The sequence below is a fragment of the Pseudorasbora parva genome, chromosome 4 (genome assembly GCF_024679245.1).
Source record: "Pseudorasbora parva isolate DD20220531a chromosome 4, ASM2467924v1, whole genome shotgun sequence".
Taxonomy (NCBI): domain Eukaryota; kingdom Metazoa; phylum Chordata; class Actinopteri; order Cypriniformes; family Gobionidae; genus Pseudorasbora; species Pseudorasbora parva.
In genome coordinates, this window is record NC_090175.1 from 39,821,320 (window position 1) to 39,840,246 (window position 18,927).

General features: G+C 37.7%; 1 protein-coding gene and 1 long non-coding RNA gene across 4 annotated transcripts in view; one reads left to right on the forward strand and one right to left on the reverse strand.

Moving 5' to 3' along the window:
* The window catches only part of LOC137073359 (uncharacterized), a 47,208-nt gene that overhangs the window by 26,533 nt on the left and 1,748 nt on the right, over positions 1-18,927 (forward strand). The gene's annotated exons all lie outside the window — the stretch shown is intronic.
* pax5 (paired box 5) overlaps positions 1-18,927 on the reverse strand; it is a 58,932-nt gene that overhangs the window by 1,196 nt on the left and 38,809 nt on the right. For all 3 annotated transcript variants that reach the window (XM_067441748.1, XM_067441746.1, XM_067441747.1), the window contains exons 8-10: positions 10,961-11,062; positions 4,630-4,716; positions 2,757-2,843 (exon numbers count right to left, since the gene is read on the reverse strand). In XM_067441748.1, the coding sequence (XP_067297849.1) occupies positions 2,757-2,843; positions 4,630-4,716; positions 10,961-11,062 (276 nt within the window). The remainder of the gene's footprint in view (positions 1-2,756; positions 2,844-4,629; positions 4,717-10,960; positions 11,063-18,927) is intronic.

Genomic DNA, 18,927 nt, shown 5'->3' on the forward strand with positions numbered 1-18,927 from the left:
TTGTCTGATTTAACAACAGTAATGTGATTTGATGCAAAACTTACTGCTTAAAATGCAATCGATAAAATAATTTATTGTGTCACTGAGGTACCGGGTTTAAAAATTCAAAGCAGCATTGTCTCAGAAATGCCCGAAATTGATATGCCCACAAATATTTTTCATTTTTTTCTATATAACAAATACAATTAAGCAATATCACAATAGGATGACAGCTATTTTCATGAATATAAGCATGATTGCAAATGATATTGATTTATACAAAGGTTCAATAAACAAGAAGTTAATATGCATTTTAACATTACATTTTAATGTAATTTAAATGTGTCTTTGCTAATTCTGCAATGTTGCTGCTTTAAACAAATCGGTTGAATAAATGATTCTGTGACTGTTAAATGATGTTAATGTTTTACTCTTAAATTAATCTGAGCATTATTTATGCAGGCGTCATTGTACCAATTCAGATGCAACTTCTGTGCCATGAATTTTATTGTTAGTGATTTGATTGGAAACAGTGCTATAGCAGACATCCCAACCTGCAAAAAGTCATTTCAGGGAGGTATCCCGAGCCCAAATTTACCCCCGCCATGGGCAATGCTGAAGTCACTGTAACAAACTATACAGTGTGCATTATGTTTAACGCTTATAAGACAGGGGTACACTTTTGTGTAGTCTGGTGTAAAATATGTCTTATACTTTCATTTTTTGGGGCACTCTCCCTCTGCTATGATGCTACTTTTTCTAAATGCATGAACTGATTGATTGGATTTAGGAGAAGAGATAAAAGACTGTTAGTTGCCTAACTGAAACAGGCCAATCAGGATGCTCTCTGTCTTACATGCACTTCATGTGGCACACACGCACGCACACACACAGCGCAGAAGGTCTCTCGCTCGCCCTGCCTCTCTGTTGTGCGTGCGCTACACGGATTGGAGCACAGACTCTGTCCTGCATGGGTGCTCTCTCTAGATTCCGGGAGATTTTAACTAATTTGCAGGTATCAGGGAGCCGCTATCAATATGCAGGAGACTCCTGGAACTTGGGATGTCTGCTATATTGTCTTACTTTTCTAATTTCTAATTTATTAATTAGTTATAAGTACTTTCTCAGACAGTAGATATGGATCTTTTAGATGAATTTACTATAATGTATGGCGGAATAGCACTTCTGAGAGTACTTCGACTCGGAAACATCCGGATTTTTCAGTCGGGACTTACTACGCCGAGTCGAAGTACTCTCAGAAGTGCTATTCCGCCATACATTATAGTTCTCCTTTTTAATCCGCTTAGAATAGTGCCATGTTTTATTTTATGTCACCATACTAGGTTGTTCATCTATTCGTGTAACTGTATTTAAATAGGGGAAATGTGGAGGTGTTTGGTCGCTTCTAACTTGATCTCTGTTTGGTACCATAGTGAATGAACTGGGCTTAGTGGGCTGAGCTAAATGCTATCAGATTGTCACCGTGCGTCAGAGAGATTAAGTGCACGCACTGAGACGAGCACTAATCAACTCCTTTTAGTTTAGGGAATAACAGTTTAAAATGAAAAAGTGGTGAAGTATCCCTTTAAGGAGTGCTGGTCTTGTCTTGGTCTCGACTTAGTCTCGGTTTAAGTGGTCTTTTTTTGAAGCGGAAAAGTGGTAGTTGAGTACAGAAAGATAAAAAAAAAATCTTGTGTTCTGAAGATGAACATTGCCGGTTTAGAACGATATGAGTGTGAGTAATTGATTCATTTGTATGTGAACTATGCCTTTAATTGTATTATTTTCAACCATTTTAACAAAATTTTATGGCACTACATTTGAAATTAAAAATAATCTTAAACTGCTTGTTGATTTCATTAAAATGAATGCTAAATAAGCAATGCATTCGATATAAAGAATATATATGATTAGAGGACGATGGATTTACAGCCCAAGGTAGATTTGATTTATCAGTCCCCCACAATCATGTCACCCTTCCTCTTATTTGAAATGACACCATCATCATCAGCTCAGTTTCCACTGGGAAAAGACCATTTCTGCTCTATAAGACTGATGATCCATCTTGATCAGTCTGTGTTGGCATTAAGTGCTGATGGACCCCTCAGACCCAGTAATGTCTTTAGTATCATATTTAGTTTTAGCAGGAATTATTTATCTTTATTACACAGAGACTGTGGCCATGAGCGAGGGGTATAACGGAGTGGAGTGACAGCAACGCTGCTTAGTCTTTGTTGCCGGAGGTAAAGAGTTTGAAATTGGGAGAAATGTGTTGGTGAAATATGGCGGATGTGTGTGTTTGTCTTCACTGGAAATGAGGATTATGTGAGTGTGATTAAGTAGCTTTTGTGTTGTGGTAAAAACAGGGTTTGAGAGAGTGAGGTAGATCACTAGAGGTAGCCCTAATAGAAACTAAACTTTGCCTCAGAGCACTTAACACAAACACTGTCAAACTTCTGTCAAATCAGGGTCTCTTTCTTGACACACAAAGCAAAAATATCATGAAATCTCCAAGGAATCCCTTCTCCATTGGGAACGTTAAGGTCAGCTCTGTTGCTCTCTCTTACACACACATTACTGTTTTTAAGCCACTGCCCCTTCACCTTGCTCTTGACAGATGTGTCAGTTTGAGGTTTTGCTGATCGGGGCAGGTTCCTCTAAACCAATCGTTCTGTCCACCATACATACAAACACATATAGCATGCTGCTAACTCAACAATGTTTCAAACATCAAACCACTCAAACATCCCCCCCTGATGGCATGGGTGTTTTGGTACCTGTGGGTTGTGGGGTTTGGCCGGAGAATAGACCCGATGAAGCTGCTCTCTCCGAGCCCAGTAAAGAACCGTACTCTTGCTGGAACACTGAGAGCAAAGTGCACACATAAAAAAGCAAGTTATTTCACAGCAAATGTGGTTATTTTAGAAATGTGACTATAAATTAATTCTTTATAAAGCACTCCAAGCCAATGCATTTTAATTTCCGATTAAAAGTATAGTTCGCCCACAAATGAAATTGATTTATGGGTCAATGTTTTTTTTGTGCATGTTTCTGAAAGTCTCTTATGTTCACTGAGGCTTTATTGATTTGATCAAGAACACAGTAAAACTATTTTTTTATTTTAAAATGTAATTTATTCCTTGTGGTGGCAAAGCTACATTTTCAGCATCATTACAGCCTTCAAGGGTCACAATATCCTTCAGAAAGCTGATTTTGGCCATAATAAGACACATTTCTTATTATAAATGTTGCAAACAGTTGTGCTGCTTACATTTTTGTGAAAACTGATTTTCAGGATTACCTAAAATAAAGTTTAAAAGCAAAGTATTTTCAGTCGCACTTTATTTTAGGTCCCAGTTCTCACTATTAACTAACTGTTAAAGGACAACTCCGGTGAGAAATGACCCTAGGGGTAATTAACAGATGGTTACCGAGTAGATCGTTCTCTGGGATGCGTTTTCATGTAAATGGAATGTAAATAGTTTTATCTTTAAAAACAGATTAGCTTATAACGCTTGTCTATGGGGCACAGGGTAGACACAGGGTGGTAAAATCAAATCGCTGACTGTTTTCCAAGATGGCGCCTGTCCGTGACCGCGTAATGCACTCTGTTTATAAAGTATCTTCTTATTAAACAGTTTGTACTCTTACAAAGTTCTCAATGCTTCGGTTTGCATGTAGGGACCCTCATCATGCTACTGTGTTAGTGTGAGGCTATTTTTAGCCTTGTTAGTGGTATTAACTAGCGATTTAATTTCACTACTCTGTGCCCCATAGACTAGTGTTATAAGCTAATCTGTTTTTAGAGATAAAACTCTTTACATTTGATTTCCATGAAAACGCATCCCAGAGAACGATCTACTCGGTAACCATCTGTTAATTACCCCTAGGGTCATTTCTCACCAGAGTTGTCCTTTAATCTATTACCCTAATAAACTCCTAATTACAGCTTAATAGTTAGTAAGGTAGTTAAGTTTAGGTATTTTGTAGGATAATGGATGTAGAATAATGTAAAATGCGCTTTATAAGTACTAATGACATCCAATATCCTAGTAATATGCATGTTAATAAGCAACTAGTTATTAGTGAGAAATAGACCTTATAAAGTGTGACTGAATTTTCTTTTCATTTTGTCTTTACATGCCTTAACTTTTACTTTTGATCAATTTATTGCATCCTTGCTAAAAAATAAACAAAAAATAAACAAAAAGTATTATGAAAACAAAAGTATTTTTTTATTTTTTTTAATATAATTTGTACTGACCCCAACATTTTGAGTGGTAGTGTATAAGTTATACAAAAGCTTTCTGTGTGGAACTGACTGAAGTTGTTACATTTACAGACAATCTTCTATTTCGCTGAAACCCTGAAATTTAATTCATGTTAAAAGTATAACCGTGAGATAAAGTAGGAAATTACATATTAAGTCACATTGAGAGGTTAAAATATAAAGTTAATATCAGGAGGTATAAAGTCACAATTACAATTTTATTCTGAGGCAGAAACTAGCTTTCATATGATGGTGAATAAATGATGACATCATTTTCATTTTGGGGGAATTATGCCTTTAAAGCAGATTATTACGAAAGCATAGGCAGAGCAAGTTTTCTCCATCACTGTCCAGATGGTTGTGCTTTCAGATGCTCTTACCTAGTAGACTGGGGTTTGCAAATCTCCAAGACTCATTGTATGTCGAATACTGCGGATGGGAGTAGGGACTGCCAGAGAAATCTCCTCCTGAAATTTAAGAAAAGACAATAGAAATGTTAGATATGCATGTAAAACAATTTGAACTCTTCAGTCTGCAGGTGAGTTCTAAACCCTATACTGCGTATGTAGTGTGTAGGAGCCTAAAAGGTTCAATTGGCTAGGTGGAAGTGTCGATTTGTGACAGTTTTTCTCCTCCATTGCTTCAGTGTAGTTTTCTCTTTATCTCCATCTCTCTTTTTCTCCCTCTTTTCCCATCTCCCTCGTTCTCCCTTTCCCTGGGGAACACTTTCCCTTTGCTGGCTGTCACAAAATCAGAGGCCCAGCTCTCTCTCGCTCTCTCTCTTTCCCTCCATCTCTCGCTCTGTCGGTTCTGCCTGGCTGGTTTTGTGCCCCCCTCCCCTGTGTGTCAGCCCCCCTGCTGAAAGAGAGGAAGCAACAGAACGAAAGAGAAGGAGAGGAGAAATAAGCGATACACTCTGAGAGAAAGTGAAAGAAGAGGATCAGGAGATATAAGGAGAGAAGAAAAGGCACTACTAATCAATTTTTTTCCACAAAAATGGCAGTGAAATATATAAATATACAATTTCTGAGAGCTGTAAATAAGTGTTTTTAAACACTCACACTTTTTTTTAGCTATAGGGAGTTAAACCAATAATAATAATTATCTTTCTTTGGAACCTTTTTTTAATGCCCAAAAGGTTCTTTATACTGTAAAAGGGTTCTTTAGGTTATGAGATGTTCTTCACACTAAGAAAAAAGTCACAATTACCGGTACAAGAAATACAGTTAGAAAATGGTGGAAACTAGCTGGAGAGTAAATACTGACAATTTTATTACATTGTATAATTGCAAATGTATTAAACATTTCAATTGAGAGAGAAAGTTTTCATGTGAACTTTAATTCAAAACTTTTTATTTTAAGCACCAACAATTTGTATTGTTTCTATAGAGTAAAATAGCTTGTAAGTTAGCAATTCAAAGCTAATCTCATTTCATTTAAGAGACTAAGATGCTTTCTACAGAGAATGAAGGGAAATAAATGAGGGGTTGGTAAGATTATTTAAATAAAGAAATTAGTAAAGACATGTATAATGTTACAAAATAAAAAATATTTCAGTTTCCATCATTAATAAGAAATTATTCTTGAGCACCAAATCATGATATTAGAATGATTTGTGTACATGAATATTAAAAAGTTCACACAAACTGTATATTATATAAAAGAAAAGGGATACATGAACATAAAATGATTTATGAGAGTGTTGCAGTCGAAGTAATTCAAATGAGACATCATAAAGCCAGAAAGAAAGAAAAAACAATAGTAGGAGGTATATGAAATGGGATAATCTTAAGTGCATGTCTGGAGCTTTGTTCCTACTCTTAACCTTCAGCATGCTCTTAGATGGGATTGTTGGCATGGTTACCTCTCCTCTGTCAACTTAGCGCCACAGCGACTAAACCGTGTCAGGTTGTTTAGGGAAGATGCTCGTGAAAAAGCGAGGGGGATGACTTATGAATGGAGAGGAATGGAGGGATGGGGTCTCCCCAGCGAGAGATATGGGTTGCAAGGTCATAAATGCTTGTCAGAAGTGGGGGAAACATGGGGGATTCAGTCATAGGGAAATACGAGACAAGGTTACGGATCTTGCTCTGAAGAGAGGGGACCCGACAAGACCCTACGAGTCACTGTGGCAACCGGGGAGAGCATCGACAGAGACACCCGTGTGACAGACTGGAGACACGACAAGAGACATGTTGTTGTTGTTTTGGCTTGGGTTTGTTTTGTTGTGTTCAGGGAGTTGATACAAGGGTTGGCGAACAATCCTTCATCGCAGAGTTTTTGTTTTTTATACCACTCTATTTGTCTTGTTGCACACAGATTTTCCGCAATATCCACTTGAGTTACCTTGCACTTGATATTAAAGCTAAGCAAGGAAATATTTGTTACCTATACTTTAAGAAGACGCTGAGAAAAAAAAACAAAAAACATTTCTGTCGTAGTTATAATTTAGTTAGTTGGTAAGCCACATTTGGCAACAATGGTTGATTTAAACCATTTCTTGTGTTTCCTTTCAATTTATTATTTTTAATTGCCTTGTTAGTTTACTTGGGTGCTAATTACTGTAATTACACCTATATATTATTTAGTTCCCTTGTGTAAATATACACTCAGCTAAAGGATTATTAGGAACACCATACTAATACTGTGTTTGACCCCTTTTCGCCTTCAGAACTGACTTAGTTCTACGTGACATTTATTCAACAAGGTGCTGAAAGCATTCTTTAGAAATGTTGGCCCATATTGATTGGATAGCATCTTGCAGTTGATGGAGATTTGTGGGATGCACATCCAGGGCATGAAGCTCCCGTTCCACCACATCCCAAAGATACTCTATTGCAGGGCTATTCAAATCTTACCCTGGAGGGCCAATGCGGTGCAGAGTTTAGCTCCAACCCTAATCAAACACACCTGAACATGCTAATCAATGTCTTCAGGATCATTAGAAAATCACAGGTGGGTGTGTTTGATCAGGGTTGGAGCTAAACTCTGCAGCGCATTGGCCCTCCAGGGTAAGATTTGAATAGCCCTGCTCTATTGGGTTGAGATCTGGTGACTGTGGGGGTCATTTTAGTACAGTGAACTCATTGTCATGTTCAAGAAACCAATTTGAAATGATTCAAGCTTTTTGACATGGTGCATTATCCTGCTGGAAGTAGCCATCAGAGGATGGGTACATGGTGGTCATAAAGGGATGGACATGGTCAGAAACAATGCTCAGGTAGGCCGTGGCATTTAAACGATGCCCAGTTGGCACTAAGAGGCCTAAAGTGTGCCAAGAAAACATCCCCCACATCATTACACCACCACCACCACCAGCCTGCACAGTGGTAGCAAGGCATGATGGATCCATGTTTTCATTCTGTTAACGCCAAATTCTGGCTCTACCATCTGAATGTCCTAACAGAAATGGAGACTCATCAGACAAGGCAACCTTTTTCCAGTCTTCAACTGTCCAATTTTGGTGAGCACATGCAAATTGTAGCCTTTTTTCTATTTGTAGTGAAGATGAGTGGTACCCGGTGGGGTCTTCTGTTGTTGTAGCCCATCCACCTCAAGGTTGTGCGTGTTGTGGCTTCATAAATGCTTTGATGAGTACCTCGGTTGTAACCAGTGGTTATTTCAGTCAAAGTTGCTCTTCTATCAGCTTGAATCAGTCAGCCCATTCTCCTTGGACCTCTAGTATCAACAAGGCATTTTCACCCACAGGACTGCTGCATACTGGATGTTTCTCCCTTTTCACACCATTCTTTGTAAATGGTCTAGAAATGGTTGTGTGTTAAAATCCCTGTAACTGAGCAGATTGTGAAATACACCAACAACCATGCCACGCTCAAAATTGCTTAAATCACCTTTTTTTCCCATTCTGACATTCAGTTTGGAGTTCAGGAGTTCATGTCTTGACCTAGCCTAAAAATCTAAACGCGTCCTAGTGGCAGCAAATCTAATCTGCCGCGAGTGTCACCTAGCAACTCTCAATACACTTCTGAGCTGTAAACGCCAATCACATCGTGTATAGAGTCGGTAGGAGGGGCTTAACATAATGACGGCCGAGTTGCCCTTGCGTGCTTCTAGTAAACACAGAAGCTGCCGAACGGCGGTCTTTCGAATCAGCTTTGACCGCGACTCTGGAAGACTTGGAGTTAAGCTTTTCTCTGAGAAAAGAACAAAGAAAGGCACTGAAGTCATTCTTAAGAAGAGAAGATGTGTTCTGAGTTTTGCCGGATATGGCGAAAGTTTAATCTTTCAATGTCCTCTGCTTCACCTTCGTTGCTCTGGTTGGTTGTAGCGCTATCCAATTTCGTGCACGCCGTGCAGAGGGAGTTTAAAGGCGACCGTTTATCCCGCCCCTCGGATTGAGCCCTGTCAATGGTGAGTTTCCAGGCTAGTCTTGACCAGGACCACACCCCTAAATACACTGAAGCAACTGCCTTGTGATTGATTGATTAGATAATTGCATTAATGAGAAATTTAACAGGTGTTCCTAATAGTCCTTTAGGTGAGTGTATACTCCCTTGCTGCATCCCAATTCGTCTACTTGTACTACGATCTAAAAGTTTGTACTCTTTTTGTGAAGAAAAAGTTTATACTTTTGAGTGTTTAGGAGAAGAGTATTATTAGCTTTGGGACATAGTACTTTGTCATCTTTAATGGACAGCTCTGTCACTTAGTGACGTTTATCCTGTCACTGCCTAAACTGCGCTGTCAATCTTCTTGTCACAGTTGAAATTCCTCCACATTCAATTCAATAGTAACGTTCAAATGCTATTCTTCTGGCAGGATAATTTTAAGCAAAATATTTATGTTTGCACTAAAATACAACTGTGATATGAAGAGTGTACAAAGTAACATATCTTTAGCAACAGTGTGAAAGTACTAAAGCATATTATACGAATAGTATAAAACAGGCACAATAGCGGTATACAAGTACATATCTGTCGATTCTATATGCTTCACATCACTAAACATGCGTCATCATTTTCAATAAGTATATTTTCACAGTCCAGTTTTCCGTGTTTTAACTGTTATATGGTAGAGGGGGCACTATGAAATATCTGTAAGAGTACAGAATCTCCTGATCAAAACGCATGCGAAGAAGAAGCAGAAACAACTGATAGCATATTCAGGAAAGAGTTATAGAACATTGTTACATGCATTTATGTTCTTTTAAGATTAAAATATTAAGTATATTTAATTATTTCTGCCTGTTTTAAGATTTAAAAGATTATTTAGCAGCCAATACTGCATATTAAAAAAAAAAAAAAATGTTTAAAAGTTGTCATCGAGGTACCAGTTATACAATTTTGTTTTATTTTAACTGGGAATAATGTATATTATTTCCAATGAGCTGTAAATTGCTGTGATTTATTTCATACTTTAAAATGTAATGGTTACTTTTCTCTAATGAAGCAGCCTCAATGATGCACACAGCCAAATATTGTGATCTCCAGAGGATTCAACTTTCAACATGTGACAAGAATAACTGGAGGGAGTCAATCAATTTTGACTGACTTACTTTCAAGTCTCTAGTACTAAATTATATAACATCAACCCAAAAATATGATTCAAAATTGTTAAATGCGATCCAATGACAACGCAAAAAAAATCAGGTAGCCCTTAATAATCATTAAAAAACAATTGCTTTGATAACAAAGACTATTTAAATAAGAAGAAATAGATCAGTTATTTTCAAATTATGTTGGATTTTGATTGTTCAAGTTAGTGCTATTTAAAGCCACATGCATCTATGTGAACCGTATTCAAAGCCATTTGTGTTTGTGAGTATGAATCCTACAGTGAGAAAATCCATGTGTATTTCTGTGATTCTGAAGTGGCCTGTGGATTAAAAAAAATAGCTAAAACAAAGGAGGCAGAGGGAGTCTGCAGGAGAATGAATGAATTAGTCAAGGGTCAGCGATGATTCTCATTAAAAACAAATTACTGATGTTGAGAAGGGACAGCTGTGTGACTGGGGTCTAATAGTCCAGCCACTCCTGCTGAAGACTCAAAGCCAGTCCGTCCGCCCCACACTCTGCCAACCACCCAACAACCCCCCCACCCTTCTCCATCCCATAACCCCCTGGGAGTGCTGTCAACCTGGCAGATGGGGGGAGACAGGAAGTGGCAAAGACAAGACCCCCTCCCACTGGGACCTCAACTGAAATAAAGCAGAGGTGAAAAGGGGGTATTGGGAGAGTGACTACAGCAGGAAGAGCGAGAGAGGGTGAGAGAGACAGAATGAGGGTGGCACATGTATGGAAATTAGCCTATCTATTAGTTTTGTCATCAATTCCTTCTTCAGCAACATGCCTAAAGAGCTCATCCCACTATAATTGGAAAAACTATGATCACACTACTACTGATCAAAAGTTTGGAATAACTAAGATTTTTTTAAATGTATCTAAGAAAACAAATATTCCAAGGAACTTGTTCCAGTGCAAAACTGTTAAAACTTGTTATATTTTTTAAATGTCTTGCTTTTATGCTCCCCAAGGCTGCATTTATTTGATCAAAAATACAGTAAAAACGGTAATATTGTGAAATATTATTACAATTTAAAAGAACTGTTTTCTATTTGTTTTACTGTCATTTTTAACCAATACATGCAGCCTTGATGAGCATTTTTTCACAAACATTAAGGAATCTGAATTACTACAAACTTCCGAACAGCAGTGTATGTGAAGTTGCAGTTAAAAATTGGTTGAGACTCACCAGGTACCATCCCTGTGAGGGAAGGTGTGGAGTAACTACCCTGCCCAGTTGGAGGAACATGAGGAGGGTAACCAGGGAGCGTGGTGCTGGCCAGGTCACGACCTGCAGAGATAGAAAAAAAGCATTTCTAGCATGATTAGCATTAACTCCATAGGGAAGAGTTTATTGATCTAACTTGTCAGTAAGTCATTCCAATCACCACAACCATTTATCAAGCAATTCCTTCTATAATTGTTCAGTTAACTTGGCTTTAACCTTTTTATCCGCTTGTTATTTGAGACGCAAAGGAAGACTTTTTCCGGGTCCAAGCCTCTGCTTCGTTTCTAGTGAGAACACTATATTAACAGACATTTATGAGAACTATTAATTTATAAAACCCCTTTAAGCTTAGCTTTAAAATAACACTGTTGTTCATTTGTTTTTGAGAGCATTTGGAAGCGGGAACTATGACGTGCGATGCCAGACTTAACAGATTCTGATAAATGTCCTACAATGATGTCAACACATAAATGTGTCCTGAGTTTCTATGTGGAATCTTTCAACATATAAAATACAATAAAAAAAGATAAATAAATACTTAAAACAATTGAATACAACAACGGTTGGTCTTCACAGACAAAGTCATTCTTATTTTGATTCTAGTGTTACCACTCAGCATGGCTGGTAATCAGACCAACAGCAAGAGCATGAGATTGCTTTTATGAAACAGTGCAATAAACAAAAGATTAATACTGAAATACTTCATTGCTTTGTGTATTTTTGTTCCACAACTGAATACATTTTCAAAGGAAGCCAAGACAGAATTGACAGTTGTTAGTATCCATCACACAGTAATGATTTTCCTAAATGAATCTGGCTTTTTGAATAAATCTGTTAAATGAATGAATCAGTGGCTCACTCATAAAAGGCAGTCACTTTTTGTCACATATTGGTGTATTAATATAACCTGCAGAACACTCAGGTTGGGTTGTACATCAGCACTCTTGTTCGCGTTGAGCAGTATTTTTTATAATTGTGCATACAATTGAAAATATTTCTTATTAATAAAGTTTCAATTAAAGACTACTGTAAAAGCTGAAACTGAAAGAGTTCACATAGCAAAGCGAATGAAGCACGTATCTACGCTGTAGCTTATTAAATCAGATGTGACATCTTATGAGCTTGGTAAACTAGCGACATCCTGTATAACCATCCAGATTAATACAGCCATCTTACTTTATGTCAGATCACAAATCTGCCTTTGCCCCAGTAATAGGGTCTCTGGTATAATTATGCACTGATGTATGACAGGGTCTGGTTGTCTCCACTCTTAAGTGTAAAAGATGTCCCGTGTCTCCCTCAGGCCTGATTCACTAAATAAAGGCGCACATTTAGAGGAACTAAAGAGGGAATCAGGTCAGTGAAATTGAAAGTCAAAAAAAGAAGCTCTTTAGGCACAGGTAACTGACTCGCATGTGGCAACAGTTAATACCTTATAGATTGTTGATTAGAGTTCATTAAAAACAAACAAGCATGGATTATTAAAAATATTAATGAGAGATTTAACTTGTCCATTTCACAATGATCACTGGGCAGTTTCTAAATTTAATTCTCTCTCGCTTTATCTCTCCTCTCTCTCTCTGTTGTATGGATGTATAACTGTATTAGGCTACATGACATGGCTGTCAGAGTGAATCATCTCTCAGTCTGCACATGGTGCTGATCTGTAGACTGCAGCCCATTCATCATAATAAACACCATCACCCTCAGTTCATCCATCCCCTTCAACACCGTCACCATTTAAGCCTCTGTAGGGCCTAGGAGACGGAGGGAGGCGAGAACAGGGGGAAACTGAATACTTTATCAGAGATTAAAAAGTGTGATAGAGAAGATGAGAGAAGGAATAAGAGAGATTGAGGCAAGGTGGAGAATAACTCAGGAGTGGAAAAAGAGGAGCATTAGGATTGGGAAGTGGTGAAAGTGTGGACAGGAAAATGTACCCATCAGTTTCTGGCAACATGAGTACTGTGTGACCTTTGGATAAAATAAACACATTGTTCTCCAACCGTTTCTATGTTTTTGAAGGTATAAAGCAAATAAAATGGGAGTGTTGAAAAGCCAATATCACAGTTCACATAACAATCAAGGAAATGCATATATTTTATAAAAAAAAAATAAAAAAAAAATTAAAAATTCAATATATATATATATATATATATATATATATATATATATATATATATATATATATATATATATATATATATATATATATATATATATATATATATATATATATATATATATATATACAGACAACTGTTAGTTCCGGTCCTCAAATCTGACTGCACACAAGCAGCACTGATATAATACTTTTTCTGCATGTACCTCTTTCTGCAGGTTACATCGCTAAGAGAGTGATGAGTAAGTCAACTGATTGTTCAAAAGTGCTTATTAATTCAAGAATAACACAAGTGATCTATCTTTATGAATAAGTCATTGAATCAATCACTCAACAGGGGCCGAATTCACAAAATATTCTTAAAATGATTCTGAACTGCCATTTTCCTCTTATTTTTCTAAATTTAAGAATAAAGGTACAAATATTTCGTTTTTAAAAATTATGATATTAATATTTTAAAGATTATTATGCTTATTATATTTTAAAGATTCTTAAAGGCCCACTGAAGTGCCTTGAAACACGCCGCATTATTCAATGTGTTGATGTGATTTCCCCTGAAACGGCTCCAGCTGTTGGCAGCTCCTCCCCTTTTTTGAAACAGCCAATAGCATTTCGTTAATATACAGTTTGACTAGAGCAGACCTTTCTGTTTGGTAAAGCCAGTTTCCGCTAACACTGTTTATCATCATAATCTCCTCCATATCGCTTTGAAATGCAGCATTCTGTGCAGAATTCAAATGAGTCCGATAAGTTTGTTGTCTGCGCCGACTCGCGCATATGATCCGCGCTGTGCTCTCGTGTCTGAGGTCTAAATTTAGACCAGAGCCATTGGTGTGTGTGCGCTGCTGCGATGCGTGAAACTAACATGAAAACTTCATCCGCCTCAAATGAAAGCACACTGAATCGTATCACATATATAGTGTGCTATGTGCCTTTCACTATGTAGAAATTAGTAAATGTATGTGTTAACAACTGACCGATTTCAGCCGCAGCTTTAGCAACGTAGGGGGCGGGCTTTAGATTCTAGAGAGCATTTTGATTGGACAGAAGATTTGATGAGACGGTGAAGTCTGTGATGATGTCATCAAAATCTGAGATTCGTTTTAACAGAAGTGAGAGACTGTAAATTTTGAATGCTTATATTTCCTAAAATGCACATCTTGTCATAGTTTTGGAACATACTCGCTTATTTATAACTTTAAGGCTAACACAGTCATACTAAAAGCTAAAAAACTTCAATTTTGATTTTAGTGGGCCTTTAAGAAATATTTGTATCTTCTTTTTTGAAAGAAGACTCTTTAAGTCAATGACTGTAAATAATCTGTGTATTGACTTAAATACCCAAAGGTAGATGTTTTACTGAATTTAGTGTGTTGTTTCAAATATTAAGCATGTTATTATAAAATAACACTAGCTTCATATAAGAGCAACATATTACTGTTACTAAAGATGTAATAGTGTACTCTAAATGACAACATTGATCTATAATAAAAACCATGATCGGTCATGACTTTAGCTCACTGCAAAATTCAGTAACATACAAAAACGAAGCAGCTCCAAAATATGGATTTGGAGCTGTTTTTCATTGAATTGATCAGCAAATTGAGTCTTCAGCAAGAACCGCCATACAATTAGATAACACAAAAGTTATTTTCTTCTTAAGATACAAATAAAAACAGGAATATTATTAGAATATATCTTTCTTAACTTAATATATTTTCATATATCATTTCTTAACTTCTCTTAAGAAGACTTTCACGACTGAATCCCTCACACATGTAGATTCATCCAGGACATTAAACACTTACTGTGTCGCACAATGGTTAGTTCTGCTTTATCTTTGTTTGGAACTATTTTACTTTGCTGGGCAAAAACAGACTAAGTAACTTGCAATTTTTCTATCTAAAAAGCAGGATATTGAATATTAAGTGTAGTTTAAAAGTACCCTAGAAATCTAGACGCACCCTAGCGGCAGCAAATTTAATCTGCCCGCAAGTGTCTAGGAACTCTCAATACCCTTCTGAGCTGTATTCCTCACAATCTGGACGGGCCAATCACATCGTGTATAGAGTCTGTGGGCGGGGCCATAATGACGACGGCCGAGTTGCGTTTGCGTGCTTCTGTTGTCTAGTAAACACAGAAACTGGCGAACGGCGGCGGTCTTTCGAATCAGCTTTGACCGCGATTCTGGAAGACTTGGAGTTAAGCTTTTCTCTGAGAAAAGAACAAAGAACGGCAATGAAATCATTCTTAAAAAGGAAAGATGTGTTCGGAGTTTAGCCGACCGGATACGGCGAATGTTTAATCTGTCTACAAGCTCTGCTTCACCTTCGTTGCTCTGGTTGGTGTAGCGCTATCCTATCGCGTGCAGAGGGAGTTTGAAAGACAACCGTTTATCCCGCCCCTCGGATTGAGCCCTGTCTATGGTGAGTTTCCAGACCAAACATCTTGATGTGGGTCTGGCTTGTCAGGCTAGTTTAAAAGCAATGTCACACTCACAATCATGTTATTTTTCTGAGTGTAACGGTACACATATTTTAAGTATGGGTCTTTCTTTTTGGTGCGCATGTGTACCAAAAGTATGTAGTACTGTTTTAACTACTGCACATGCAGATCTAATCGATCATTTTTGATGTAAATAATAAACATATATGGCTTACCCTATCAGATGCATTTTTGTTTAATGAGTTTAAGAGACGTTTTCCTCAACACACAACTTACAAAGTTGTATACTGAACTGTAAGTGTTACAAATTCATGCAAGTATTTCCATTTCACATAATTGATTATTCTAAAAAGCACGCAAGTCTACTGTATGTTTAACTCGGGTAGGCTACGCATCAAACAGACGGAGTGGATTAGAATGGGAGCGCAATAGTTCTAGCCTTATCCTAAAATATTTTGTAATTGTAAGCACTTCAGATCCCTTCCCCAATTACAACAGCACCATAAACTGCATTGTAAACTGCAAAAAGAAACACAGTTTGTTCAGTAAACCACTGTTTAATAATAAATAAATAAAAAATTCTCCTGCTGTACCGAAACTATACCGAACCACGACTTAAAAATTGAGGTGTGTACTGAGATGATATATTTGTGTACCATTACACCCCTATTGCATGTCATCACGAGTACTTGAACACAGTGGAACTTACAGCTTTTCAGCAATATGTCAACAATGAACATTTCGTGAAGCAGCAAAAATGTAAACAGTTTGATACAGACATTTCTAACATTTAAATGTATACGGGACCATTTGCCCCAGTAAAAATATACCTCGCCCAGACCTTATGCAGTTACAGACAGTCTCACTCTCTCTCTCTCTCTTCTCCTGGTTGCCATGTTAGGGAGTTTTCCATGTTAGGTGACAGGAAGACATTAGTGAAGACTGGATACTAATCCACTCTGGGTCAGCGGACAGGGCAACGGTGAGGGACAGAGAGAGAGATGGACTCTTCAGAGGGAGAACAGACAAGGCCTAGTCCTCTGAGAGACATTGTCAGAAGAGAGAAGAATGAAAGAGGGTAGACAGGAAAAGATTTTCTTGTCCAAAAGAGATCAAATCAGGGCCTGGTGGGTAGGGTAGCATCCTTTGACACATTGTGCGGTGGTGCTAATGTGGTCAATGCAAGTTTGAGTCTGGTTTGTGTCGCTTCTCGTTTCCATACTCTTTTAATCAGAGATTACAAAATGACAAAATAAAGGTCATTTTATTTTATTTCTCTTTGTCTGTTGATTTTTATTTTATCATAATTTCTGCATTTATGTCTAAATGTCTTTGCATGAATGCATAATTTGTAAATTGATTTAAAAAATAAAAGTCATCATTAATGTTAAATATAAAATGTTCAAATGTTTTCAATAGGGGGCGCCATTATGCAAACATGAACTCAATCCAGTCTTTTCAAATGGTCCATTATGAGACAAGCTCTGCTCCGTTCTTGCTTTCTCTCCTTCCACACACGCTCATACACACACACACACACACACACACACCATGTCGATTTACAGGTTTCGCTCTACCTTGTCAGATGGTGCACAAATCCCAATTCCATGATTCCCTCGTTAGGGCTCCTGTCCAAGCAGCTCTTAATTAGTGCTCCCTTACTCCCAAATGGAGTGAGTGAGTAAGGGAGAGGAGGAGACGTGTATATAGTAATTACAGGTCTCCATCCACTCCCTCTGTCCCTTAGGGTATAGAGTCTGAATCTGAATCACTGAGCACTGTTTAACAGGTCTGATAACACTCTCATCACGCCCCTGAGCTGCCCACAGCAAGCTGATCCAAAATCAGGTGGTTCTACTTCATGTTTAACACAGCTATAATAAGCAATCCTTGTGGATCTCAGATCAGCACTTCAGTTAGCAGACTGGAAGTAATGTAGTAAAAATAGTTTTTTATGTTCCAGAGGTTGATTTTACTTTTCTTTTTGCTATAAAAAGGTCGCATTAACACTGCTTTAGAAACGTCGTACCATACCTTTTATATATAGATTTTATTGCTGTATCCTTATCCTAGACTTCCAAACTTATATTATAAAAAAGGAATTATGCAAAATGTGTGAAAATATTATTTGATTGTGGAAAATGTATCTTAGAACAACAAAGGTATTGGCCATTTAATTCCAAAACGTAAAATAAAAATAAAAAAGTAGTTCCCACCCCTATCATTTCCATCACAGAATGCTATTTAACAATTCATAATTTGAGATCTGGTGAGAATGACACCATAGTGTCCTTTCCATAGTAGTTACTACTACTAGTAGAAGAAATTATCAAATTTGATGTATGCCATTTCTTAAAGTGTAATTTTGCCAATTTCAACACACGTTGTATTGTTACAATGTCAGTAGTATATGTAAATGATCAACATCTACTCATTCTCTGTGTTATCTGGACAGACAAATTCACGTTTATTTGTCAGCGTCACCTGGCGGCTGGCGGACTTTTGACAGCCTGACAGGCTGTGAAAAGCAAAGATTATACTTCTGCATTTTTATATCCCCGTGCATGGACAGTTGAATCAACAGAGGGTTAACAAAACAGTTTTTTTAAAAGTACGTTTATCACTGATACATGTATTGTACTTTGTGTTCCCTTAAAACACCATTAAAGGTGCACTATGTAGTATTTTTGCAGTAAAATATCCAAAAAACCACTAGGCCGGTGTTATATATTTTGTTCAGTTGAGTACCTACAATATCCCAGATGTTTCCAACTATTTGTAAATTGTGAGAAAATTGATATTTTAACTAAGGACAGGGACGTTTCAGCATTGCATTTGAGGGGGTCGCCTGTCAATTGCGTCATATCTGCGTTACCCTCGGTTTCAGCTTTTATTTGGCAGGAGCGCTTTACTCTTAGCAGTGTGAACAAGTGAACGCACGGAGTACCGTCATAACATCGTTTTAAACACACTTAAATGTATCTAATATGATAAACAGAGCTCCATTACCTCAAAATCATAACCGGAAGAGCGGATCTGTGCAGGCGCCCGGCAAATGAGTCCCGTCCCGTCATAATAAAAGTCCCGGTATTCGCGAGCCGGGTATTTGTTTAACAATCGCTCCAGCAGCTGTGCTCAGGTCCACAACACTCGGTCCTGCTCTGCTTTAGACTACAGTAACGTTAATAACCGCATGCATGAACGTGATTTCTGCCCGAGTCCTATTTTCCTCCGGCTGTGAGGTGAAGACCTCATCTCCCAAGATGCTCCGCTCACACTTTGCATCATCAAACTACGCATTTGTTTTGAATAGGCGCCTTCCAGTGGACGGAAAGTTGCATAGTGCACCTTTAAGGTAAAA